The sequence below is a fragment of the Gopherus evgoodei genome, chromosome 8 (genome assembly GCF_007399415.2).
Source record: "Gopherus evgoodei ecotype Sinaloan lineage chromosome 8, rGopEvg1_v1.p, whole genome shotgun sequence".
Taxonomy (NCBI): domain Eukaryota; kingdom Metazoa; phylum Chordata; order Testudines; family Testudinidae; genus Gopherus; species Gopherus evgoodei.
The window spans coordinates 48,129,170-48,151,572 of NC_044329.1; the positions used below are offsets into that span (position 1 = coordinate 48,129,170).

Consider the following 22,403-nt stretch of genomic DNA (forward strand, 5'->3'; position numbering starts at 1 on the left):
TCACAATATTGCCTGATGTGTGACCATAAAGTCTGAATCAAGTGATTCTGTCTGCAAAGTAACAGTTTCCTTAGTGATAAACTTGACAATCTAAGCAAGCGGAGTAGACCTGAAATAACCACTGTCAGCTAGTGAACATTTTAGCTGTTAGAGACTTTAAAGATGGTGTTGAGACAACTACATTTTTCTTTATCTCCTACACAACAAGATCTAAAGATATGCTGCAACTGGCCAGGCACTGCACAAAGCTTCTGAGCTCTAGAAGTCTTTCCTTCTTAATTTTTCACATTATACGCATAAAACATAGTGAGAGACAAGAATAGAGCTGTGGAGAGGGACTTTAAAGAACACTTATCAACAGACAAGAAAAAATCCTATTATATCATGAAGGATCAGTCAGCTGAATTTTATTCTCCCCAAGAGACAGCTAGAAATGCACAAGTTCCATCAACCGAGAACAGGCCGGAAATATAAGTTTGTAACTTGTATGGCAGGTTCATCTGCAATCTCAAACGGAAGTATGCTGGAATCAATCCAAGACAAAAAGTATAATTTCTCTATTCCCCAAAATATCAACTTCCTGTCCAAACACCATATCGTGACTAGATGCATGAGATGAGACAACCATCTGGTTTAGTTCTCAAGACAGCCATAAAATCATTAACTAAATTCAGACAGACATCATCTGTATGCATCTCAAGGTCACCAAGCATAGTCTAATTCCTGTGACACCTCAAAGAAGAAGGTTTTACTGCAGAAGGGTGATGTGTACCCCAGTATGAGTTAGATCTTATCCCACTCACAGGACACTCACGCAAGACAAATTACAGTAACTCCTTAACGTTGTATTTATGTTCCTGAAAAATATGACTAAGCAAAACGATGTTAAGCGAATCCAATTTCCCCATAAGAATTAATGTGTGTGGGTGGGGGGAGCTAGGTTCCAAGGACTTTTTTTCAGCAGACAAAAGACACCCCCTCTCTCACTATTATATGTGTGTGTGTGTGGGTGGGTGTACACTATACGTTTTAAACAATTTAATACTATACACAGCAATGATTGTGAAGATTGGTTGAGATGGTGAAGTCAGAGGGTGTAATATTTCCCAGGGAATGCCTCACCGACTAAATGATGAACTAGCACTCAGCTGAGCCCTCAAGGGTTAACACGTTGTTAATGTAGCCTCACACTCTACAAGGCAGCACAAATGGAGGGAGGGGAGACATGCACATTGCGCCTTTAAGTACACTGACCCCACTCTAAGTACATTGCCTTTTTAAGTAGATCAGCAAGTTGAGACAGCTGCTGCTGTCAGAAAGCTCCCTCCTTCCTGAGCCCTGTCGTGTTGTCCCTCCCCGCATGGAGATGGGGTAAGCAGGGGGCAGGAGCAGGGGGACACCCTGTCATTTGCACCCCTCCCCCCCACACTTCCCTTGCACAGCAAGCAGGAGGTTCCTGGGAGCCCTTCCAAGACAGAGGATAGGAGCAGCACATAGCAGTGAGGGGAGGGACAGCTGAACTGCAGGCAATTGATACCCTGCTGGGTAGCTGCAGCACAGGGAACTTAGGGGAGCAGGGAGCTGATAGGGAGGCTGCCAGTCCACCCTGGTTCCAAGCCCCCACCAGCTAGCTCCAGTGGGCTACTCTTTCTGCAAGCAGTGGACAAAGCAGGCGGCTGCCAAACAACATAATAAGGGAGCATTGCACGGATCACTTGCTGGAAGATTATCTGCACCCTGAAGTCTTTAAACCATGATTTGAGGACTTCAATGGCTCAGACACAGATTTGATACAGGAGTGGGTGGGTGAGATTCTGTGGCCTACATTGTGCAGGAGGTCAGACTAGATGATCATAATGTCCCTTCTGGCCTTGAAGTCTATGATTCTATGAATTTTAAATGAGCATGTTCTCTAATTGATCAGCAATGTAACAAAAAAATGTTAACTGGGACGACTAAGTGAGGCGTTACTGTATCAGATCTGGTTTTGGAGTGAGAGATTGCCTATATTCAAGGATGGATGCATATTAAACTTTAGGAAGGGCAGTCGGATGCCAACAATCTGGAACTGCCAACGTGATCCTAATATTTGCCCCACAACACAGCATCCAAAGACCTTATGCACAAGCATACATTAAAACATGCAAAAACTAGGTCTATGCCTACAATAAGAGGCTCAGAAGTTATTTCCATTGATCTTTCAGAGTAAGTTCACACTATGAGGATGTTTTGGACAAAGACAGATCACCACAATGCTGCAACCAAATCTGTTTTTCAGTCAGAAGAGGCTTACAAGCAGATGTCTCAAAATTAAGCCAATGAAAGGGACCATGACTTATTTTCTGTGCTGTAAACAAAACTGCTTCCTGATTCATTGTGTGCACTTCTTGTCTGATAAAAGTGTGTTATTTCTCTGGTCAATTATTGATAGTAAAAGGTCAAACTTTTATCCTAGAATAGTAATGAAAATGCTGAAGAACTTAAGATTCACATTCATGGACACAATCTACCATTTCTTTTATATTGTAAGAAAAAAACACCACTATTAATTCTTTCCCAGGAAAATTACTTGAGTCAATACTCTCTGGCTTTAAAAAATACTGCAAGAGCTATACAGCAACAAGTGGAAAAAACATTTTGTAGCAGATATGCTGTTTGAACTGCAGTTGCTAAACTTCATGGTTCCAGATTTTTGGTTTATGCTAAACATATGCATGATTAGCCTGACCACTGGGTGTTTACTGTTCCCCCTCCCATGCTAGAGAAGAGCTACACACATCCCTGCCACTGGCTGAGGATTTCTTCATTTTCCTTCCCGTCTTAACCCTGCCATATTCAAGGATTTGCACCCCAGCCATCATCTTCCCCAGGAACATCAGCAAAGGAGAGCTGTACAATTCCCTGTGTAGCCAATCAATAACACTACTGCTAAGTTGGCTTCAGGGATTCACTTGAGTGACAAGGCACTCCCTCACCTTAGAGACCAGGAAGTTGTTTCCACAACACTCCCAGCCCCTCCTGTCCCAGGGAACAAGAGACAGGACCAAAAGAATATTGTGCCCAGATCTCCCACACAGCAGTGCCAAGCACAAATACTAGACCACTGGGCCAGCCTGGATTTCCTCCACTTTAAACTTCACTTACCATCGCCTTGCCCACCTGGCTTGGTACTGGCCCATGATTTGGCAACAGGAGCTACTTCTGGAGGAGCGGGAACTACAGGTTTTGGCTGTGTCTGCGGCACTTCTGGTTGTCTGAAATGGATGGAGGAGAGATTTGTTCTCAGAACAGAATGAGCAATTTTGTCAGAAGTATTAACTTATTCTGCTCACTTGTGCCTGTGATAATTATGGCACTGGAAGAAATAGGAACTGAAGACCTAATCTGCAACACAAATGAACACCCAGTATGAACAGAAGTTTACTTATTGTCATGCTATGGCCTAAAATCCTGATATGGAAGCAACATTCTGGAGATGAACAGTAATTTACTTTACAAGTCTTCTCTTCTGAGCAAATTGTAAGACATAAAACTGAATTATGTTTACCCAATATCTGCTACTGTTTAGCCATGTATCAAAATACTTTAGCTGACATCACTCCAAGGTAAATGTAAGTACTTTATTAATCACTGCCTCATCGCTTTAAGCAATGAGAGAAGTAATACCGGAATAATGAAGATCTATGGTCAGTAAATTATGTGAGATTTGATGTCATGTAAGAAACAGCTGCAAATATGAGATTTCAATACTATATTTGCAGTATTTTGGTGCACAGGAAGACAGAAATTAAACTAGATAGGATACAAAATTTCATCTAAAATGAAGCAGAATTTTGCTTAATTTTTGTTTTGTTTTTTTTAAAAGATGACTGAAAACGTGTTGGTTTTAACCTATGAATCCCTAAATGATTTGAGACCTGGTGAGCACTTAAAGGAAATACTACTAGAGGAGAGGTAGTTAGCAGTTATAATATAGATATAAAAACAGCCATAATAGTTAAATTTGTGAACAGCACTGAAAGGGAAAAATTATAGCTCTTCATTTGGAATATATGTAGGCATACTGTCTCCAGTGTAAGAATAATTAAATTCATTTCAACCAGCCTCATGTGGTGAAAGCCTCCCTGTCAACAAATATGGCATTATTTCCTCTATGATAATATCCCAACATTTTAGGCTTACTGTAACACAGCCACTAACTTCCTATTTTTCCTCTGGCCTTCATTAAGGTGTTTGCAGTATGATAGGACTTTCACAAGTTATACTGAATGAAATCAGTAAGTTGTTCTGTTGTAGCTTACTTTTCTTCCTCATGCTGTTCTTGTTTAGAAGCCCATCCTGTGCCATCTTTAGGCACAATGATTACATTAGGATCATTGCCTTTGTTCTCTGCTTTGAGACTCGGGAGGTTAGCAGGGGGAGGCATCCTCCGTGAAATGGCAACTTTTCCAAGACTCTGTAATCCATGGCGCGTGGCAACTGTATGCCAAAAAAGAACACATTATTTTCACTTTTTTCCTTAAAATTCACAATGTTCATGTAAAGCTACATATTTAGCAGAAGAAAAAATTGTTTTACCACAATATTAAAACAAGATTAAAAAGCAAGTCCCTTGAAATCTACATATCGCTGTCAAGTAGGAGTTATACATTCCTTGCTTAGAAGAGTTCTGATATAGTTTTCATAGTTTTGAAGCTAATTTATTCCGATGTCCTCAGGATCAAACTGAAAATGGATTATATGAGCCCCAAATTTATAGGAATTTTTCAAAACTTAAAAAACGGCAAAGATCCTTTTGCAGGACTTCAGAAAGAACACATAGATGGGTTGCCCACCCCGGTGTGGAATGAAAGGGATATCACTTTAAGCGAAATTGTAACAGACCAAAACAATGAAAGTGACTGTATACTATTCAAAGGTACAGATAAACTGAAAAAAATCTTATAACATCTTCCAAATTATAGTAATCTCAGAGGTTACTTGGAACACATTAATTGCAACATTATTAGATAAAATTTTCCAAGTTAACTACATCCATTTAAACATACTTAAAAGAGGGTCTTCAAAGATTGTTATATTTTTAAGTTACTGTTTTAACAGTCAACATTCCTTCTAACATTTGCCTGGTTCAATTCAGACCTAAAATTCAAGGCTCTCAGGGAATTTCAGTGTCATATTAGGGAAACAATATGATGAACTTTACTGTTAATGAAAGAGTAATTACACAGGTTTAATCTGGCATATTGCAGACAGACACTCCACAAGCTCTGTAGCTCTGCCAGAGCACCTGAAATAGAAGGTACCCATTCCTTGTCTCACTAGTTAAAAAGGCGAAACAGATCTTTTTCCACCAATGGGGATTAAGAACCAATTAATCAAAATCCAGCAAAAAACAGGAGATCAAAGATATCTGCTTTAGGAACTAGATCAACTAAGTCCAATTCAACAAAAAAGGTTGCTTGTGTTGTATGTGGAGATTAGTAATACCCTTAAGCAAAAGGCTCACAATACTGAACAAAGGTGAATATACTATCATAGCATTTTCTTCCTCTTAGCTGTCTCCATTTTATTACACTGCTACAAAGACTGCAAGTAGACAACAGTAAAATGCAACCAGATTTTTACAAAGTATTATTTATACCCCAAGGCTACAACTCCACTTACTATAGGAATGGAAGGAGTGCTCTGACTGCTGAAATTGAAGAACTATGGTACAAGTAACCATAAGTAATATTACAATTAAAGCCTTTGCCATCATGCTTTCCATCTAGCAGCTTTCTATAACATACAATTTGACATTTTGTTGCATTCAGATCACATACTCCACATGACCAAATATAATTGTACTTACTAGCAGAGTTACAGAACATAAAAATAAGTCAACTCAATTTACTCACCTGTGGTTTTCTGTGTTTCCAATGACTTTCCCTTGTAAGTATTAAATAGACTGAGTGTTGCATATTTTGTTTTTCCATCCTTTGCTTTTGTGCTCTGGCTTGACTTTTCCGACATTTCGATGGAAACTCATCGAGTCTGGTACCTCCTGCTCACCCTTCAAAACCAATCTTAGCATAAAAGAAAGGAAGAGTCAATTTCAAAACCAAATCCTATATTAAAATTTTAAATAAAAAGTTCATAAATACTCAAGTTAACTGAGAACATATTGGAAGTTACTGATATTTCACCTAGAACACTCAGGGTACATTCATTTTAGAAGGCATTAAATTAATAAACTCAACAATTTTTGTAATACTAAAGCAACTATTTTAAAGGATTTCAGATTTAGCAATTTGAAGCTTTTAATTACTTAAGTTATAAAGGGGCAACTTCTGATCAATACAAAATCCTATGGAAAATGTAAGTCAAAAGTGATCAAGTGATGAAATGGTTATTCCTGCTGAGTTGGGTTCTCTGCTCTCAGTATTTTTGCCCAATACCAGATAATGGAAGAAGAGCTGCTCCTGGTACTTCTGCCCAAACACAGAGGATGAAGAGAGAGTGCTTTTTTGGAACATGAAACGCATTCCCACTGGCATGTTTGTTGAACACACACATCCTCCCCACACACTGCCTCCACAGAGAACACGTTGGGTTTTTTTTGTTTTTTTTTGTTTTATATTGGGCATGCACACCTTTGGAAAGGATGATTTTCCACTGGAAGAGGAGTTTCTCAGGAATTTTGAATGGACTGCACTGCTTATAAAAAGGGCAAATGCCCCAAAAACATTTCTACAGTGTTTCACCCCTCATCAACCATGTTTAGTGACTTCACCCACTCCAGCAGTCAGTAGTGTTGCTATCCCCAACTCTGCTGTGCAATACATTGGAAATATTTGGAGGTTCAGAAAAACAGCTCCAGCTGATAGCCAGCTTCCTCCCAGTTAGGATCCATCATGGAGACAGCAACAAATGAGTTTCTGAACCAGTGTTTACAGTCTGTTCCCTATCAAAAACCTGGGTCATAACTGAACTTGCTTGCAGGCTTTGTGTTAAGGGAAGGAAAACTCCTTCAGTGGAGCTCCACATAGGGAAACATTCGTCCCAAAGACTTCAGGAAAAGCATTAGTACACTAATACCAATTTTTCCCTGCCCCTGCACCTCCTCCCTTACAGAGGTTAGTAATTCTTGTCAAAGTATGTTTGTTCTATTCTGGATGTACAGCTGGCTACAATCCAGACAGCAGAGGGAAGGAGAAGCTTGCTGTGGATGCGTTTGTGTATGGATCAAGACTCTGGTTCTCAAAGCCACAGGTACCTCCATCAAGTACACATCCTTCAGATCAAAGCAACTTAAGTGGGCAAGGCTAATCAGCAAGCTTTATCTTCACTTCCAACCTCTCTCAACAGTCCTAAACTAGGTGGTTTTCAGGGGGCAGGAACCTGGATGATATGTGGAACCACAGAAGTAGTTATGGTAGCTGGCTGTGTCTCCTATGCTCAGGAGAAGTTCTTCACATCAGGGTCCTTTCTCACTTAAAATTTTTCTCAACCTCTGCCCCCCAAGTCACTAACATCCACCTTCCTCCCAGAAAGGAAAAGAAAAGGAGATATAAGAGAGATGGCAGTACCCCCAGCTCAGTCTTGAAATGCTGAATTAGAATGATTTACGCCCACAACATAACAAGCAGCTACTACTTCACCGGTCCCCTTCTACCAGCTGCTATGGGGGCCTACTAGCTTAGTCTGTCTTCTTTTTGCCACATGATGGGTTTGAGCTACAAGTGCTGTGGTCTAGAAGTTCATACCAGTTATGCTATTCCTTCTTCAGGGCTATCTGGAAGTAAAGATCAGGACTGATAACTAAAAGTGTTATCCCAAATACAACATACTGTGAAGATCTTGCAACAGAGCCACTGGTATTTAGTGAGTTTTAACGTATAATGCGTCCCTAAGCGGCAGTGTTCCTGCTAGATGTGGTTGCCTATGTTCCACATCAGTGAACGTACAATTAAGAGAAACACTTTTATACAAATAATTTTGTCTTAGTGAAACTGGAAATATGGCATGTGCATGACCAAGCTATGATGTAAGATATGCTGTTATCCACCTATCCATTTTTCAACACACAGGGAAAGTTTACTTTATATTTGCATGCTAATTAACATACCACTGCCGGGGAGGCTAGCCCCCAGCCCTCCCCCCTGCTGTTCCCCCTCCACCAGAGCCTCAGCTTACTGCGCCACCAGCACAATGCTCTGACTGGCAGAGTGGTGAGCTCCTGGGGCAGTGCAGCTGCAGAGCCTGGCCTGAACCAGTGCTCTGTGCTGCGCAGTGCGTGTCATGGTGCAGCCACGCCGCCAGTCACTGGTACTCCAGGCAGCGTGGTAAGGGAGCAGGGTAGGGGGGTTGCATAGAGGACAGAGGAGTTTGGGGGGGGGGGTCTGGGAGAAGTGGTGGTTGGATGGGGCAGGAGTTCCGGAAAGGCACTCAGGAAGGAGAGGGGGTGTTGGATAGGGCGGTGGGGGGCAGTTAGGGGTGGGGGGAAGTTAGGTGCAGAGGGCCTGGGGGCAGTCAGGGAGAAGGGGTGGTTGGATGGGGCAGGGTTCTTGGGGGGAGGCAGCAGTCAGGAAGGAGGTGGGGTTGGATGGGGCAGCAGGGGGGAGTTAGGGGCAGGGGGCTCTGAGGGCAGTCAGGGGACAGGGACTGGAGGGGGTCGATGGGGCAGGAGTCCAGGGGGCTGTCAGGGAACAGGGGTGGTTGGATGGGGCAGGAGTCCCAAGGGGCAGTCAGAGGCAAGAAGCAGGAGGGATGGATATGGGGAGGGGCTGGGTCAGGCCTGCCTGTTTGAGGAGGCACAGCCTCTCCTAACCAGCCCACCATACAATTTCTGAAACCCAATGCAGCAGTCAGGCCAAAAAATTTGCCATCCCCTGCCCTACACCCAGCTGCCATAACTTGTATAAATAACAAATTTAACTCTTCAAATAGCCTTTTAGCAGAAGTTAAAAAGCAGGTAAAAGTCTATCGCACAGATCATAGGCCCTCAGAGGTTACCTGGCCCTTATCTTCCTATCCTCTTACAACGTGCCACAGGCAATGTTAGCAGTATCACTTTTTTCTATGCACTTCTCTCTAACCTTATCCAGTGTAAATTCTCTCTTTTCCTCCAATATATTTTATCTGTTTTATACAGCATTTTCTGCTCACCTTGCCCTGATGGCTCCTTCTGGGTTCTTTTCCTGCTCACCAGAAGGCTACATGTTGCTCAGAGTGGTTGCAGACACCACTTCACAGCAGAGCCAACTAAGTGAAGCCCGGCACAATCTGATGGATGATCTGATAGCCATGTAAATTCTTGCAGAAAAGGAAGCAACATTTCAAAGGCTTAAGAATCATCTCTACTCTCAAGGCCAACAGAACACTAGCACTACTGGAAGGCATCTACATGTACGTCTCACACTATTCCTTAGTTATGCACTTAACTCTAGCAATAATGTACTGTGCTCAGTGTACTCAAGTACTAATCTATCCTAAGAGTCTAATTAAAAACTAATTTCCTCTTTACCAAGGTTCTCTTCACTGAGAGCTTTTTCCATGACAAAGTTCAACTTTCAAACCTTTTAGCTGCAGCACTGCTCAAAAATGAGGATTTTTTTTAAATTATAATTTGTATTATGAAACAAGCAGACAAAAAGGGGGAGTGAGAGGATGAGGTAATGACATTAACAGAGTTTAGCAGAAAAATAAGCCTCACATCACCAACTGCCTAACCAATACCAGAAGTAACTTGTAGGCATCACAGCAGAGAACGGATTTAAAATAATGCAAAGTTTTTGCTCAGACTCTCCAAATTTTTTTCCCTTTGCGCAGAAACCAAGCATGGAAAACTTTAATCTATAAAGTGAAAGTTACAGAAAGTTTTGGGTTAGTGAAAACAGGGAATTACAACAGCAACAGTTAGACAACTAACAGCAATTCTTGCTAGAATGACTGTTAAAGCTTTATGGGAATGCATAAAAACTCTGCATTTAAGTTGTCTTTATACTGATTTTGTTAACTTACCACAGATGATTGTTCTATGCTGCCATATGTTTATTTTTACACTATGTATTTTGCCATGGTTGGTTATATTTAAATTCAACTAAAAACTACATGAAGATGGTGATTAAAGTGATTAAATTCACATTCCTCAGTAAACTGGTCCATGGGAAACTTTTTGAATTAGGTCAGTCAATACATTTTCATATTTAACTTAGTATAGGCATGCAACTGAGTGCCAAAGAATATGGATTTCTAAGATAAAAATTATGACCAAGCCCTAAACCTCTGCTCTTATTTATGCATGAAATCATCTATGCTCCATAGTGCCATACACTGGATGTGTTAAAGTACATATAAACATATGATCAGCTGAGGTTTTTAGATTCATTCGGCACACCAACTTCTTCAAAGTTAGTCCTTGCTAACATTTGTACTTTTAAATCAATTAAATAACTAGCTGGCTTAATATCTGATCTCTATTAGTTAACTTAATATTTACTATTAAATGTGCATCCATTAAAAGAAAACTATGCTAATCTGTTATTAGACATCTGAATAGCAATATCAAACAAATCAGTTAATTAAAGGATATGAGATGGCTGCATGCTCTTAGGAAAGCAGAAGCATGCAATTTTAAGGGTACGTCTACACTACGGGATAATTCCAATTTTACATAAACTGGTTTCATAAAACAGATTGTATAAAGTCGAGTGCACGCGGCCACACTAAGCACATTAATTCGGCGGTGTGCGTCCATGGTCCGAGGCTAGCGTCGATTTCCGAAGCGTTGCACTGTGGGTAGCTATTCCGTAGCTATCCCATAGTTCCCGTAGTCTCCCCCGCCCCTTAGAACTCTGGGTTGAGAGCCCAGTGGCTGATGGGGCAAAACTCATTGTCGCGGGTGGTTCTGGGTAAATGTCGTCAGTCATTCCTTCCTCCAGGAAAGCAACGGCAGACAATCATTTCGCACCCTTTTTCCCTGGATTGTCCTGGCAGATGCCACAGCATGACAACCATGAAGCCCGTTGAGTTTTTTTTTTTTTTTTTTTAAAACACAGTCACCATATGTGTACTGGATGCCGCGGACAGAGGCGATACTCCAGTGCTACACAGCAGCATTCATTTGCTTTTGCATGATAGCAGACATGGTTACCAGTCGTTCTGTACCGTCTACTGCCACGGTAATTTGGCAATGAGATGACTGTTATCTGTCCTTCTGTGCTGTCTGCTGCTATCATGGGTGCCCCTGGCTGAGGTCGGCCAGGGGCACAAAAGCAAAACTGGGAATGACTCCCCAAGTCAATCCCTCCTTTATGGTTTCTAAAAATAGCATCAGTCCTGCCTAGAATTTGGGGCAAGTGTACTAGAGAAGCAGTGTATCAGAGAGTACAGCTGCTCCATGTCAGATCCCACAGAAATGATGAGCTACATGCCATTCACGGGGAGTGCCCCTGCAACAACCCCACCCGTTGCTTCCCTCCTCCCTCAACCTTCCTGGGCTACCATGGCAATGTCCCCCCCATTTGTGTCATGAAGTTATTAAGAATGCAGGAATAAGAAACAGTGACTTGTTAGTGAGATAAAATGAGGGGGAGGCAGCCTCCCGGCACTACAACAGTCCAGGCAGGACATTAAGCAGCGCGGAGGAGAGGAGCCCAGCATCCCGCTGCTGTGACAGTCCAGGCAGTACAGAATCTTTTCTTTACACAGGAAAGGGAGGGGGCTGATGGAGCTCAGCCCCCAGTTGCTATGAGGAGGATGGTTATCAGCCGTTCTGTTCCATCTACTGGGAATGACCAGGAATCAGTCCTATTTTTACCCAGGCGCCCCCAGCTGACCTCACCTGAGGCAAGCCAGGAGCACTCACCGGCTGATGGTGACGACGGATATCAGTCATATTATACCATCTGCCACCAGGGAGGGGAGAGGAGCGGATACTGCTCTTCACTGCTGCAGCATCGCGTCTACCAGCAGCATTCAGTAGACATAGGGTGACATTGAAAAAAGTCAAGAAATGATTTTTCCCTTTTCTTTCACGTGGGGGGAAGGAGAGGGAGTAAATTGACGAGCTATTCCCTGGACCACGCCGGACAATGTGTTTGACCCTACAGGCAATGGGAGCTCAGCCAAGAATGCAAATACTTTTCGGAGACCGCTGTGGACTGTGGGATAGCTGGAGTCCTCAGTACCCCTTCCCTCCCTCCACGAGCGTCCGTTTGAGTCTCTGGCTTCCTGTTACGCTTGTCATGCAGCACTGTGTAGCCTGTAGATTATTTTTTCAAAAGCTTTGGCATTTCGTCTTCTGTAATGGAGCTCTGATAGAACAGATTTGTTTCCTCATACAGCGATCAGATTCAGTATCTCCTGTACGGTCCATGCTGGAGCTCTTTTTGGATTTGGGACTGCATTGCCACCCGTGCTGATAAGAGCTCCACGCTGGGCAAACAGGAAATGAAAATCAAAATTTCGCGGGGCTTTTCCCGTTTACCTGGCCACTGCATCCGAGCTGAGATTGCTGTCCAGAGTAGTCACAGTGGTGCACTGTGGGATACCGCCCAGAGGCCAATACCGTCAATTTGCGGCCACACTAACCCTAATCTGATATGACAATACCGATTTTAGCACTGCTACTCTCGTTGGGGAGGAGTACAGATACCGATAAAGGGCCTCGTAGTGTAGACGGGCACAACGTTAAATCGGTTTAACGCTGCTAAAATCGGTTTAAACGCGTAGTGTAGACCAGGCCAGAGTCTCTAATCACTCACTAATCAACTGGCAGGGTTCACTGCATCCAAAAAAGAAGTTTAATATGGTCAATGAACCATTTCGGGTCACTATAGTTACCATTTGCACAATTACATAAGGCATTTAACTTTTGGATCAAAGATAGTACTTTCAGCCACTTAAACTTAATACTGTCAACAAATAAGTTAGGACATCAAAAGTTAACTGTCATAATAAGAGTTATACAAATAAATTTTCATCAGTTAAGCCTACAGAAATTATTATATTTATATTACACTATTTTTCAGACTGCAATAAGAAGTTTTCTGTCACTTATTTAGGTCCAGAGTTAAAGCACAGGGTATTATGATATACATATCTCCTGTACTCTGAAATCCCTCTAGTATGTAAAAGCACATCATAACAAGGCCCCATTATATTCCATTATTTTGTGTCCATAGATTATTGCAGAATTGTGGTCCAGAAAATAAGCCCATTTAAATGAAATGTCTCGCTCCCCCAAATGGGAAGGAAACCTTCCAAACATGAATACCCTAGAAAACAATTTAACTGTTAGAAAACATTTTAAATTTTGCACTTTGCAAGATTAAGACTAACTGCAGACTAATCAAGGAAGAACTTGCAGCAAAGGGTTATCTTTTCTTTATAGAAAACCACAAAAGGTGAATCTCATATAAAGAAGCTCATTCAACTATTAGGAGGATGTGAATGCCTCTACAAGTCCCCTTTCTTGAAAGTGGCCTATGTAGAGGAGTTTATCTGAACATAGTATCTCTTAAGGATAGTCTATCCCCTACATTTTGTAGTTCAGTTACTTCCTCTATATTTTTTCTCACATTTCTCCCACAGAATGGCAATTTTATATACACAAACACTTCTCATCACCTCATATTAATGTGTCCAGTAAGATTTCTATGTTCTAGTAGTCAGGAGATAGAGCATACACATGCTAAAGACAGAAATGAAAGGGGGAGATGAGAAATGTTTGCAGCAATGCAAAGGTAAGATGTCAACTCCCCCACTAACAGCTTCTGATAAAGTGGAGGATGCTGGAATGAGAGTCCTATCATGGTGCTGACCCTGAGGTATGCTCAGGGGCTCCATATCTTATGAACCTTCAACTAGTAGGTTCCTGATCAATCTGAAGCACAATCTGCTGCAAATCCCTGACTACTGAAAAAATGCCTGAGTTTCCTACCACTGGAGTCCTCCTGGTTGGTGCAAGCATCAACTGGGGCACTCTGTTACTCTACCCTCACATTTTATATATTGTTAATTTTTTTTAACCCCCCAAAATAGAAGTTATACTTCAAAGAACTGCATAACACATCAGGCACCTTCTCTGCAATGTCAGTCAGTACTATCTAATTTGACATTTTGGCAAAGGGCTTTATCTGATGTAGAGTATTGTATACTTGTACAATAGCTGACTAATCATATGCTGTATTTACATTATGATTTCTTTCAGGACCTCTCAAAGTTTTACAAATATTAGCTAGATAATCACCAGAAGATAGGCAAATATCCTCACATTATAGAGTGGAAAAGATGTGGAGAGGTTAAATTGAATTGCCAAAGGTCACACAGTAAACCAATACCACAGCTTGGCAAAGAAGGATGGTCTGTAGTGGACAGACTCACAACTGGACTCAATTCCCAGCTCTGCCATAGACTTCCTGTGCAATCGCAAGCAACTCACAATTCCGCATCTTAAAAAGAGGGCCTCATGATATTTACCACGTTATGAAAATATATTCATTAATGTCTGTGAGGCACACATACACAACAGTACTGGAAGCCATATAAGGATCTAGGTAAATTGCATAGAAGTCAGTATTCCTGGGTTCCTTTCTATATTCTTTTCTAACCACTTCCTCTAGAAAGCGTAATCTTTCCCCTCTTAGAAGTAGGGTATTGATATCAGTTTGACAGTCATGTCAAGCTACAGTGTCAACATCCCCAAAACACACCCTCATTAATGGATACCCTGAAAAATAAGTCTCAGGTAAATTTTCAAACTACTGATGAAGAGTGAAGACTTAACTGACGTCTTTTTGCTACCTGAGTGATTAAATGTAATGGCCTGTGTTCTTCCAAACCCATTACTACTGGCTTTAGGAGAATGGTCCTGCTACTTTATTGAACTGTCTCACGTGCAGAACAGGTCAGATGAAAAATAAGGTGTTAAAAGCTGCAAGAAGAATGGAAAATTTTCACTGTAACTGTAAATCTGGCGTATTTCCAGATTTTAAATCTTTAACCAAACAGAGAAGTTGCTTCACAACTGCAAAACATCACTATGATCTATGGTTAGAATGAGCCTCACTGTATCCTGAAAAGTATGTGAAATTTGGTAAAAAACTGAATTTGTGGGTCATCTGAAGAACGGACTGTTTACTCTAACACAGCAACAGATCAAGACTTATAAGTGGATTCTGGGGACTTGGAACCAGAAGCGACTTCTCTATTTTTTTTTTTTTTTTTGACAGTCCAACTTTTACTTTAAAGCATTCCTGATTTATGGCCCATTTATAACACTATCTTTAATAAATACTCTCAGATTCCCAATATGTTATTAAGATTTTAATGTTTTATCAAAAGTGACAGAGAGTCCTGTGGCACCTTATAGACTAACAGACGTATTGGAGCATAAGCTTTCATGGGTGAATACCCACTTCATCATATTCATCTGACAAAGTGGGTATTCACCCACGAAAGCTTACGTCTGTTAGTGTATAACATGCCACAGGACTCTCTGTCGCTTTTTACAGATCCAGACTAACACAGCTACCCCTCTGATACTTGACACAATGTTTTATCAGTAAGTGCTAAACAGCTTTTAGATTAACCCCATATCACAAACTTAAATATTTTAATGCGATATCAGGCTAAAAGTTTCAAAGGTAAGCAAAAACTGAATGCAGTGTGGGGTTTTCCCTGTTCAGGCCAGACCTCACAGCTGCTACACTCCATATCTCCATAAAATTGGAGAAAAAACACTGAGAAAACACTAAAAGTAATAAAATAAAAAACAACAGTACGTTAATGCTAACATTAAGGTTGTACATTGTTATTCAAGTCACAAAAAGCAAAATGGTTCAATGTACAACCTTAACCCCATTGACTTGTGCACATCTACTACACCATAGTCCAGTGGGCGGCAACCTATGGCACACGTGCCAAAGACGGCATGCGAGCCAATTTTTAATACCCATGAAAAATCCTGCCCTGCCCAGCCCATCCTGCTCTTCCCTGCCCTCCAATTCCCCCTCCCCCCGGGGGCAGAAGCACAGGCATGCACATAGGGTGTCCTCAGGCACACCCTAATGCAGGGGTGGGCAAAAGGCCCCACTCTCCCTGTGCGGCAAGCCGTGGGGTCCGCATTCCCAGGCCGAGCACAGCAAGCCGCCGGCCCCTCCCTCGCCTTCCCCACTCCCCAGAGCCATGCTGCCACACGCACAGCACTCTGAGGGGCAGGACTACCCGCTTCCACAGGGCAGCGTGTCTGGCTCTGCATGGAGCAGAACATGCTGCTAGGAGCCTCACGGTAAGGGGTCTGGGGCCAGGGGGGTTGGATAAGAGATGGGGCAGTCAGGAGACAGAGCAGGGTGGGTCGCTTAGGGGGTGTGATCCCAGGTGGGGTGCTTGGGAGCCGGGGGTCTCTGGAGGGGGCAGTCAGGGAGCAGGGGGGGTTGGGCAGGGAATGGGAGTCCCGGAGTCTGTCGGGGGGCAGGGTGTGGATAAGGTCAGGGCAGTCAGGGGACAGGTAGGGGGTGAAGTCCTGGGGTGGGGGTCAGAGGACAAGGAGCAGGGAGGCATAGATAGGGGGTGGGGTCCTGGGGGGGAGTTAGGGGACAAGTAGCGGGGGGGGTTGGGGATTCTGAGGGGGGCAGGAAGGAGGAGGATGTGGATGGGGGCAGGGCTCCCTGAGTGCACACCGTAATGAAATGTGCTGCGCACGCCTATGGGCAGAAGTTTGGTCCCGCCAGCTCCCCTGCCTCTTCCTGTAGTGTGCTGGGTTCCTGCTCCTCCTCTGCCTCTCCATCCCTCCCTCCCTGCCGGCCAATCAGCTGATGGCTCCAGAGTCATCATGCTCCCTGCTCCCGGCGGGGGCAGGGCATTGGGAAGGGGTGAGTGGGTAGACAGGGGCATATCCCCTCCAACCTCCTGCCTTGACCCCTACCCCACAAATCCCAGCCCTTTGCCCTGACCCCCTCACTCACATACCCAGCCCTCTCCCTGAGCCCCGCACACATACCAGGCCCCTGTCCTGAGCCCTGTACCCCACTCATACACACCCAGCCCTCTGCTTGACTCCTTCACGCCCCCCACAACCCCTGCCCTGACACCTGCACCCCCCTCACATGCCCCCAGCCATTTGCCCTGACTCTTGCACCCCCCCCACATACTCAGCCCCCCCACATCCCGACTCTTGCACCCTGCACATCCCCACTCCCACCCTGAGCATGAAACGGGAGCTGCCCAGGTAAGTGTCCCACATCCAAATCTTCTGCCCCAACCCTGAGCCCCCTTCCTCATTCTAGCTCCTGGCAAGACCCTTCACGCCCAGCCCTGTGCTCAGTGCACTCCCACCCTCAGCTCAGTGCAGAGAGCGGAAGAGAATGGGCCAGAACCAGGGAGAAGGTAGGTACCCACTGTATGTGGGCAGGGCTGGGACCCCAGACCGGCAGCAGGCTGAGCGGGTCCGGCAGCCGGGATCCCGCCTGGCAGGAGCCCGTGGATGGAACCTCTGAGCGGCAGTGGGCTGAGCCGCTCAGCCCACTGCTGGTCTGGGGTCCCGGCCGCCGGCCCCACACAGTCCGCTGCCAGTCTGGGGTTCTGGCTGCTGAACCCTTGCCAGTTGGGGTCCCAGCCGCAGGCCCCGCTCAGCCTGCTGCTGGCCTAGGTGAACAGAAACCCAGATCAGCAGCGGGCTGGTGGCGTAAGATCAACATTTTAATTTTAAATGAAGCTTCTTAAACATTTTGAAAATCTTGTTTGTTTTACAATACAACACTAGTTTAGTTATATAATATATAGACTTAGAGAGAGAGCCCTTCTAAAAAATATTAAAATGTATTACAGGCAAGCAAAACCTTAAACTAATGAAGACTCAGCACACCACTTCTGAAAGGTTGCTGACCCCTGCGATAGTCCAACTGTGTGAGATCTTATTTCCAGCGGCCAGGCTACAGTAACTTAAGCAGCCAACTTTCGCTTTGGGGACTGAAATGTTCCAAGCTTGGTCTCTGCCCAAAGATGAACTGTGATAAAAATGGTTCAGACATTGGGAGTATGAGGTGTGCATGTGTGGGAGGGAGAACACAAAACTTTCCCTAATAGTAAGAGACACCTTTTTCTAACAGGCACCAAAATGACTTGGAGTAGAAAGCTGATGTTTGGCATGAAAATAACCCTCATTAAGTAATATCTTTCAGCAGTGAAAGGTGGCTTTTATTGACAGTATAAGCCTCTTCAGCCAGAAATTTTTCAGCACTCATTTATCAGTGTTAGGGATAAGATTGGATGTACAGGTTCAGGCTAACTTACCTGAAAACTATAAAAACGGACCCAATGAATGACTGACCACTTCCAGAGGCCCTTGGCTCACTTATTCCACATTTTATTAGGCAGAAGCTCTGAGGACTTGGAGGCAAGCAGTTCTTTCCTTTGGACATTGTAAGATGCATGAAGATAGAGTGTTTTAGGGACTTCTGTCTAGATAACATAAATCCCAGGATACTGAACTTTTCCTATCTTTTCTTTTCCTTTCTTTCTTATCATTTATTTAAACATGAAAAATACTGAGGAAAAAACTGTTAAGATTATCAGAGCAAAAAAGCCAATTTTAGGTCATTGATGACATACTTTTAAATACAGGTTTATGTTTAAACTGATTTAATTAAACTAATGCAGAAGTTTGTGCATAGCCATTCTTATTTTGGTTTACAAATGTTTTAGTGCCACTGAGCTTAATCGGTGGTTTTTTAAAAAAAGATTAAGAGCTCTTGAGCTTAAAGCGTGGTAGTGATGGTGTTTTTAACAGACATCTACAGAGACTAAAATTCCTTGCCCCACTCAATGACTGCTTTCATTCCTGTAATGTCATTATTTTACTAATTCAACAGTCATTTTTCAGAGAAGACAAGATCTGAATTTCTAATGTAAGAAGAAGCCGCTTAGATCTCATTAAACTGCAAAAACACACACAACTGCAAGAGCCCATAACCAAAACAAAATTCAACTCCCCTTACCATCAAAAAACACAGAACCTCGCCCCATCCCCACAACTCTTCCCCCCTCTAGGGCTGAGAAGAGGGAACAAGGAGTTGAAGAATTTACTCCTGGGGGAATTGTGCCAAAAAATTAAAAACTGTGCAAAAAAAATTTAAAAACTCTGCTCACAATATTTTCAAATTCTGCAACTTCCTGCATATTTTATTTGTCAAAACAACAATATAATTACACCAGTTTCAAATATTTTTGGTCATTTATTTCAAAATACCTGTCAGCAAGTATGCTTGACAACAAAACAGATTCCTTACTAGGCATATTAATATAGAACTCTGAGTAATAATTCATTTAAACTACAATACAGAACTGTATTTTCTGCACCCCTCCGAAGCAGTGAAAAGGCTTGGGGGAGTCAGTGATAATGGAGGAGCTGAAGGAGAGGAAAATAATTGCTGGGAAGGAACCAGAGTGTGCAGAGTTGTTAGGTATGGGTGGGAAAGGTATGGAACAGGTGTTTTTTTTTTTAGGGTCAGGAAGGGATTGTTAGGGAGCTTCCCCCATGCAGACCCTGGCTGACCCCTAGCCTCTCCCATTCAGTCAGGCACATCTGCCTGTCCCCATGTATCCCTGCACCCCCATGAGTTCCTCCAACCCCATTCAGACACCCCCTCCCCACTCCCATGTGTCTCTGTGCCCCTACTCAGCCAACCCCATCCCTATGTGGCCCTGCACCCCTTCCCACATCCTGATGTGGCCCTGGGCCTCCATTCCCATTCAGCCCCTGTCCCAGTCTGTCCTCCCCCACTAGTGTTTATGAGTACCTGTCTGACCCTGCAGCAGCCCCATGTTGTCTGTCTCCCCATGCCCCATCTCCTGATCTGGCCTGACAGGCACTGTGAAGAAGGCAGGCTCGCTCTCTTCCCCAGCTGGCCAGGAGCTGCTGCTCTGTTCTATCACCACAGTACCATCTGGTGGGAAAAGGGCAGAACTGCAACAACTTTCCGGCAGAGGTTTTCTTCTGCACAAAAAGTTAAAAATACATGGCTTATTAATTATGCATGCAGTGGTGCAGAATTCCCCCAGGAGTAAAGAATTAATTGGTCAGGGATGGTAAAATGCAGATAAAGAGGCAACAGGTTAACAAATCTCATTTTATGCCTCTAACCAGTTTTGAAAATACATACTTAACTGAGCACTTTAATGTGCATATACAATTATTCCCTTTAAATGAAAACTTCCCAACACAAAAGCTGTGTTTCAATAATAGCCATTTCTATGGCTGCATTCAACATGCCTTGCAGTGGTTTTCAAACTTTTTTTCTGGTGACCCAGTTGAAGAAAATTATTGATGCCCGCAGCCCAACAGAGCTGGGGATGATGGGTTTGTGGAAGGGGCTCAGGGCTGGGACAGAGGGTTGGAGTGCAGGGGTGCGGGCTGCGAGGTGGGGCCAGGAATGAGAGGTTTGGAGTGTGGGAGGGGGCTCTGGGCTGGGGCAGGGATGAGAAGTTTGGGGTATAGGAAGGGGCTCAGTGTTTGGGGGTGTTCAAGGCTGGAGATTGGGGCACAGGCTTACCTCAGGCAACCCCCAGTCATTGGTGTAGCAAGGGGTGCTAAAGTAGGCTTCCTACCTCTTCTGGCATTGTGGACCACTCTGCACCCCGGAAGGGGCCAGCAGCAGGTCCGGCTCTTAGAAGTGCGCAAGCGTACCCTCGCAGCTCTCGAATGCAGGCGCCACCTCCCCCAGCTCGGCCAATGGGAGCATGGAGCTGGTGTTCCGGGTGGGGGCAGCTTGCGGAGTCCCGTGGCCCCCCTGCCTAGGAGCCGTACCTGCTGCTGGCCGCTTTCATGGCACAGCGTGGTGTCAGAACAGCTAGAGACTAGCCTGCCTTAGCCAGGCAGCACCACCGACGGGACTATTAACAGCCCGGTCTGCAGTGCTGACCAGAGCCACCGCGACCCAGTGCCTTACATTCCGTGACCGGGTACTGGGTCTTGAACCGCAGTTTGAAAACCACTGCCTTATAACATGCCCTCTAGCTTCATTAAAGCCAACTTTAAATCTAATCAATTTTTAAAATCGATTAAGAGCAGTTTAGAGTACTAAGTCTTCCCTAAATTCCCCATATAAGCTTACTGGTTTTACAAAGTCATATTGCCTAAAACTGTTAAATATTAAAAAACGGGCAGAAGAGTAAGGTACATAACAGAACCTCTTAATAAAGCACAGCTGTAAACACTTGTGTCCAAGATGCGACACATAGGCCATGTCTACATCTAAAATTTTGCAGCGCTGGTTGTTACAGCTGTATTAGTACAGCTGTATAGGGCCAGCGCTGCAGAGTGGCCACACTTACAGCAACCAGCGCTGCAAGTGGTGTTAGATGTGGCCACACTGCAGCGCTGTTGGGCGGCTTCAAGGGGGGTTCGGGGAACGCGAGAGCAAACCGGGAAAGGAGACCAGCTTCGCTGCGGTTTGCTCTCGTGTTCCCCGAACCACCCTGCAAACCGCAGGGAAGGAGACCTGCTTGCTCGGGGTTCGGGGAACGAGAGAGCAAACCGGGAAAGGAGACCAGCTTCGCCGCGGTTTGCTCTCGCATTCCCCGAACCACCTTGCAAACCGCAGGGAAGGAGACCTGCTTGCTCGGGGGTTCGGGGAACGAGAGAGCAAACCGGGAAAGGAGAGCAGCTTCGCCGCGGTTTGCTCTCGTGTTCCCCGAACCACCCTGCAAACCGCAGGGAAGGAGACCTGCTTGCTCGGGGGTTCGGGGAACGAGAGAGCAAACCGGGAAAGGAGAGCAGCTTCGCCACGGTTTGCTCTCGCGTTCCCCGAACCACCCTACAAACCGCAGGGAAGGAGACCTGCTTGCTCGGGGTTCGGAGAACGCGAGAGCAAGCCGGGGAAGGAGACCAGCTTGATTACCAGAGGCTTCCTCAGGTATGCTGGGATACCTGCTTATTCCACGGAGGTCAAGATTACCAGCGCTGGATCACCAGCGCCGGATCCTCTACACCCGAGACAAAACGGGAGTACGGCCAGCGCTGCAAACAGGGAGTTGCAGCGCTGGTGGTGCCCTGCAGATGTGTACACCTCCTAAGTTGCAGCGCTGTAACTCCCTCACCAGCGCTGCAACTTTCTGATGTAGACAAGCCCTTACACTTGCTCTACTTGTCAATGCTTCACCATATATGCACTGTCTAGCAAGCTTCCCCTACCATTTTTTGAATTACAGTTAAGAATCTGAAAGTCTACACAGTTGCCAAACACTGCAGCAGTTATATAACCTATGCCAGATATACAACATAAAAACGACCTGTTCAAAATACAATCGATACTTATGAATTACAAGATTCATCAGCTGAAGAGTCTTGACTGAGGGGACTAGTAGTGGCATAGAGTCTGTTTTGTAGAGGTTCTTATACCACTCATCGTCACAGTATCTGA

The 22,403-nt window shown here is 44.3% G+C and overlaps 1 protein-coding gene across 12 annotated transcripts in view; it reads right to left on the minus strand.

Moving 5' to 3' along the window:
- PRRC2C (proline rich coiled-coil 2C) overlaps window positions 1-22,403 on the minus strand; it is a 135,368-nt gene that overhangs the window by 94,660 nt on the left and 18,305 nt on the right. For all 12 annotated transcript variants that reach the window (XM_030572550.1, XM_030572551.1, XM_030572541.1 and 9 more), the window contains exons 2-4: window positions 5,898-6,065; window positions 4,302-4,479; window positions 3,145-3,254 (exon numbers count right to left, since the gene is read on the minus strand). In XM_030572550.1, the coding sequence (XP_030428410.1) occupies window positions 3,145-3,254; window positions 4,302-4,479; window positions 5,898-6,012 (403 nt within the window). In that variant the 5' untranslated portion in view covers window positions 6,013-6,065. The remainder of the gene's footprint in view (window positions 1-3,144; window positions 3,255-4,301; window positions 4,480-5,897; window positions 6,066-22,403) is intronic.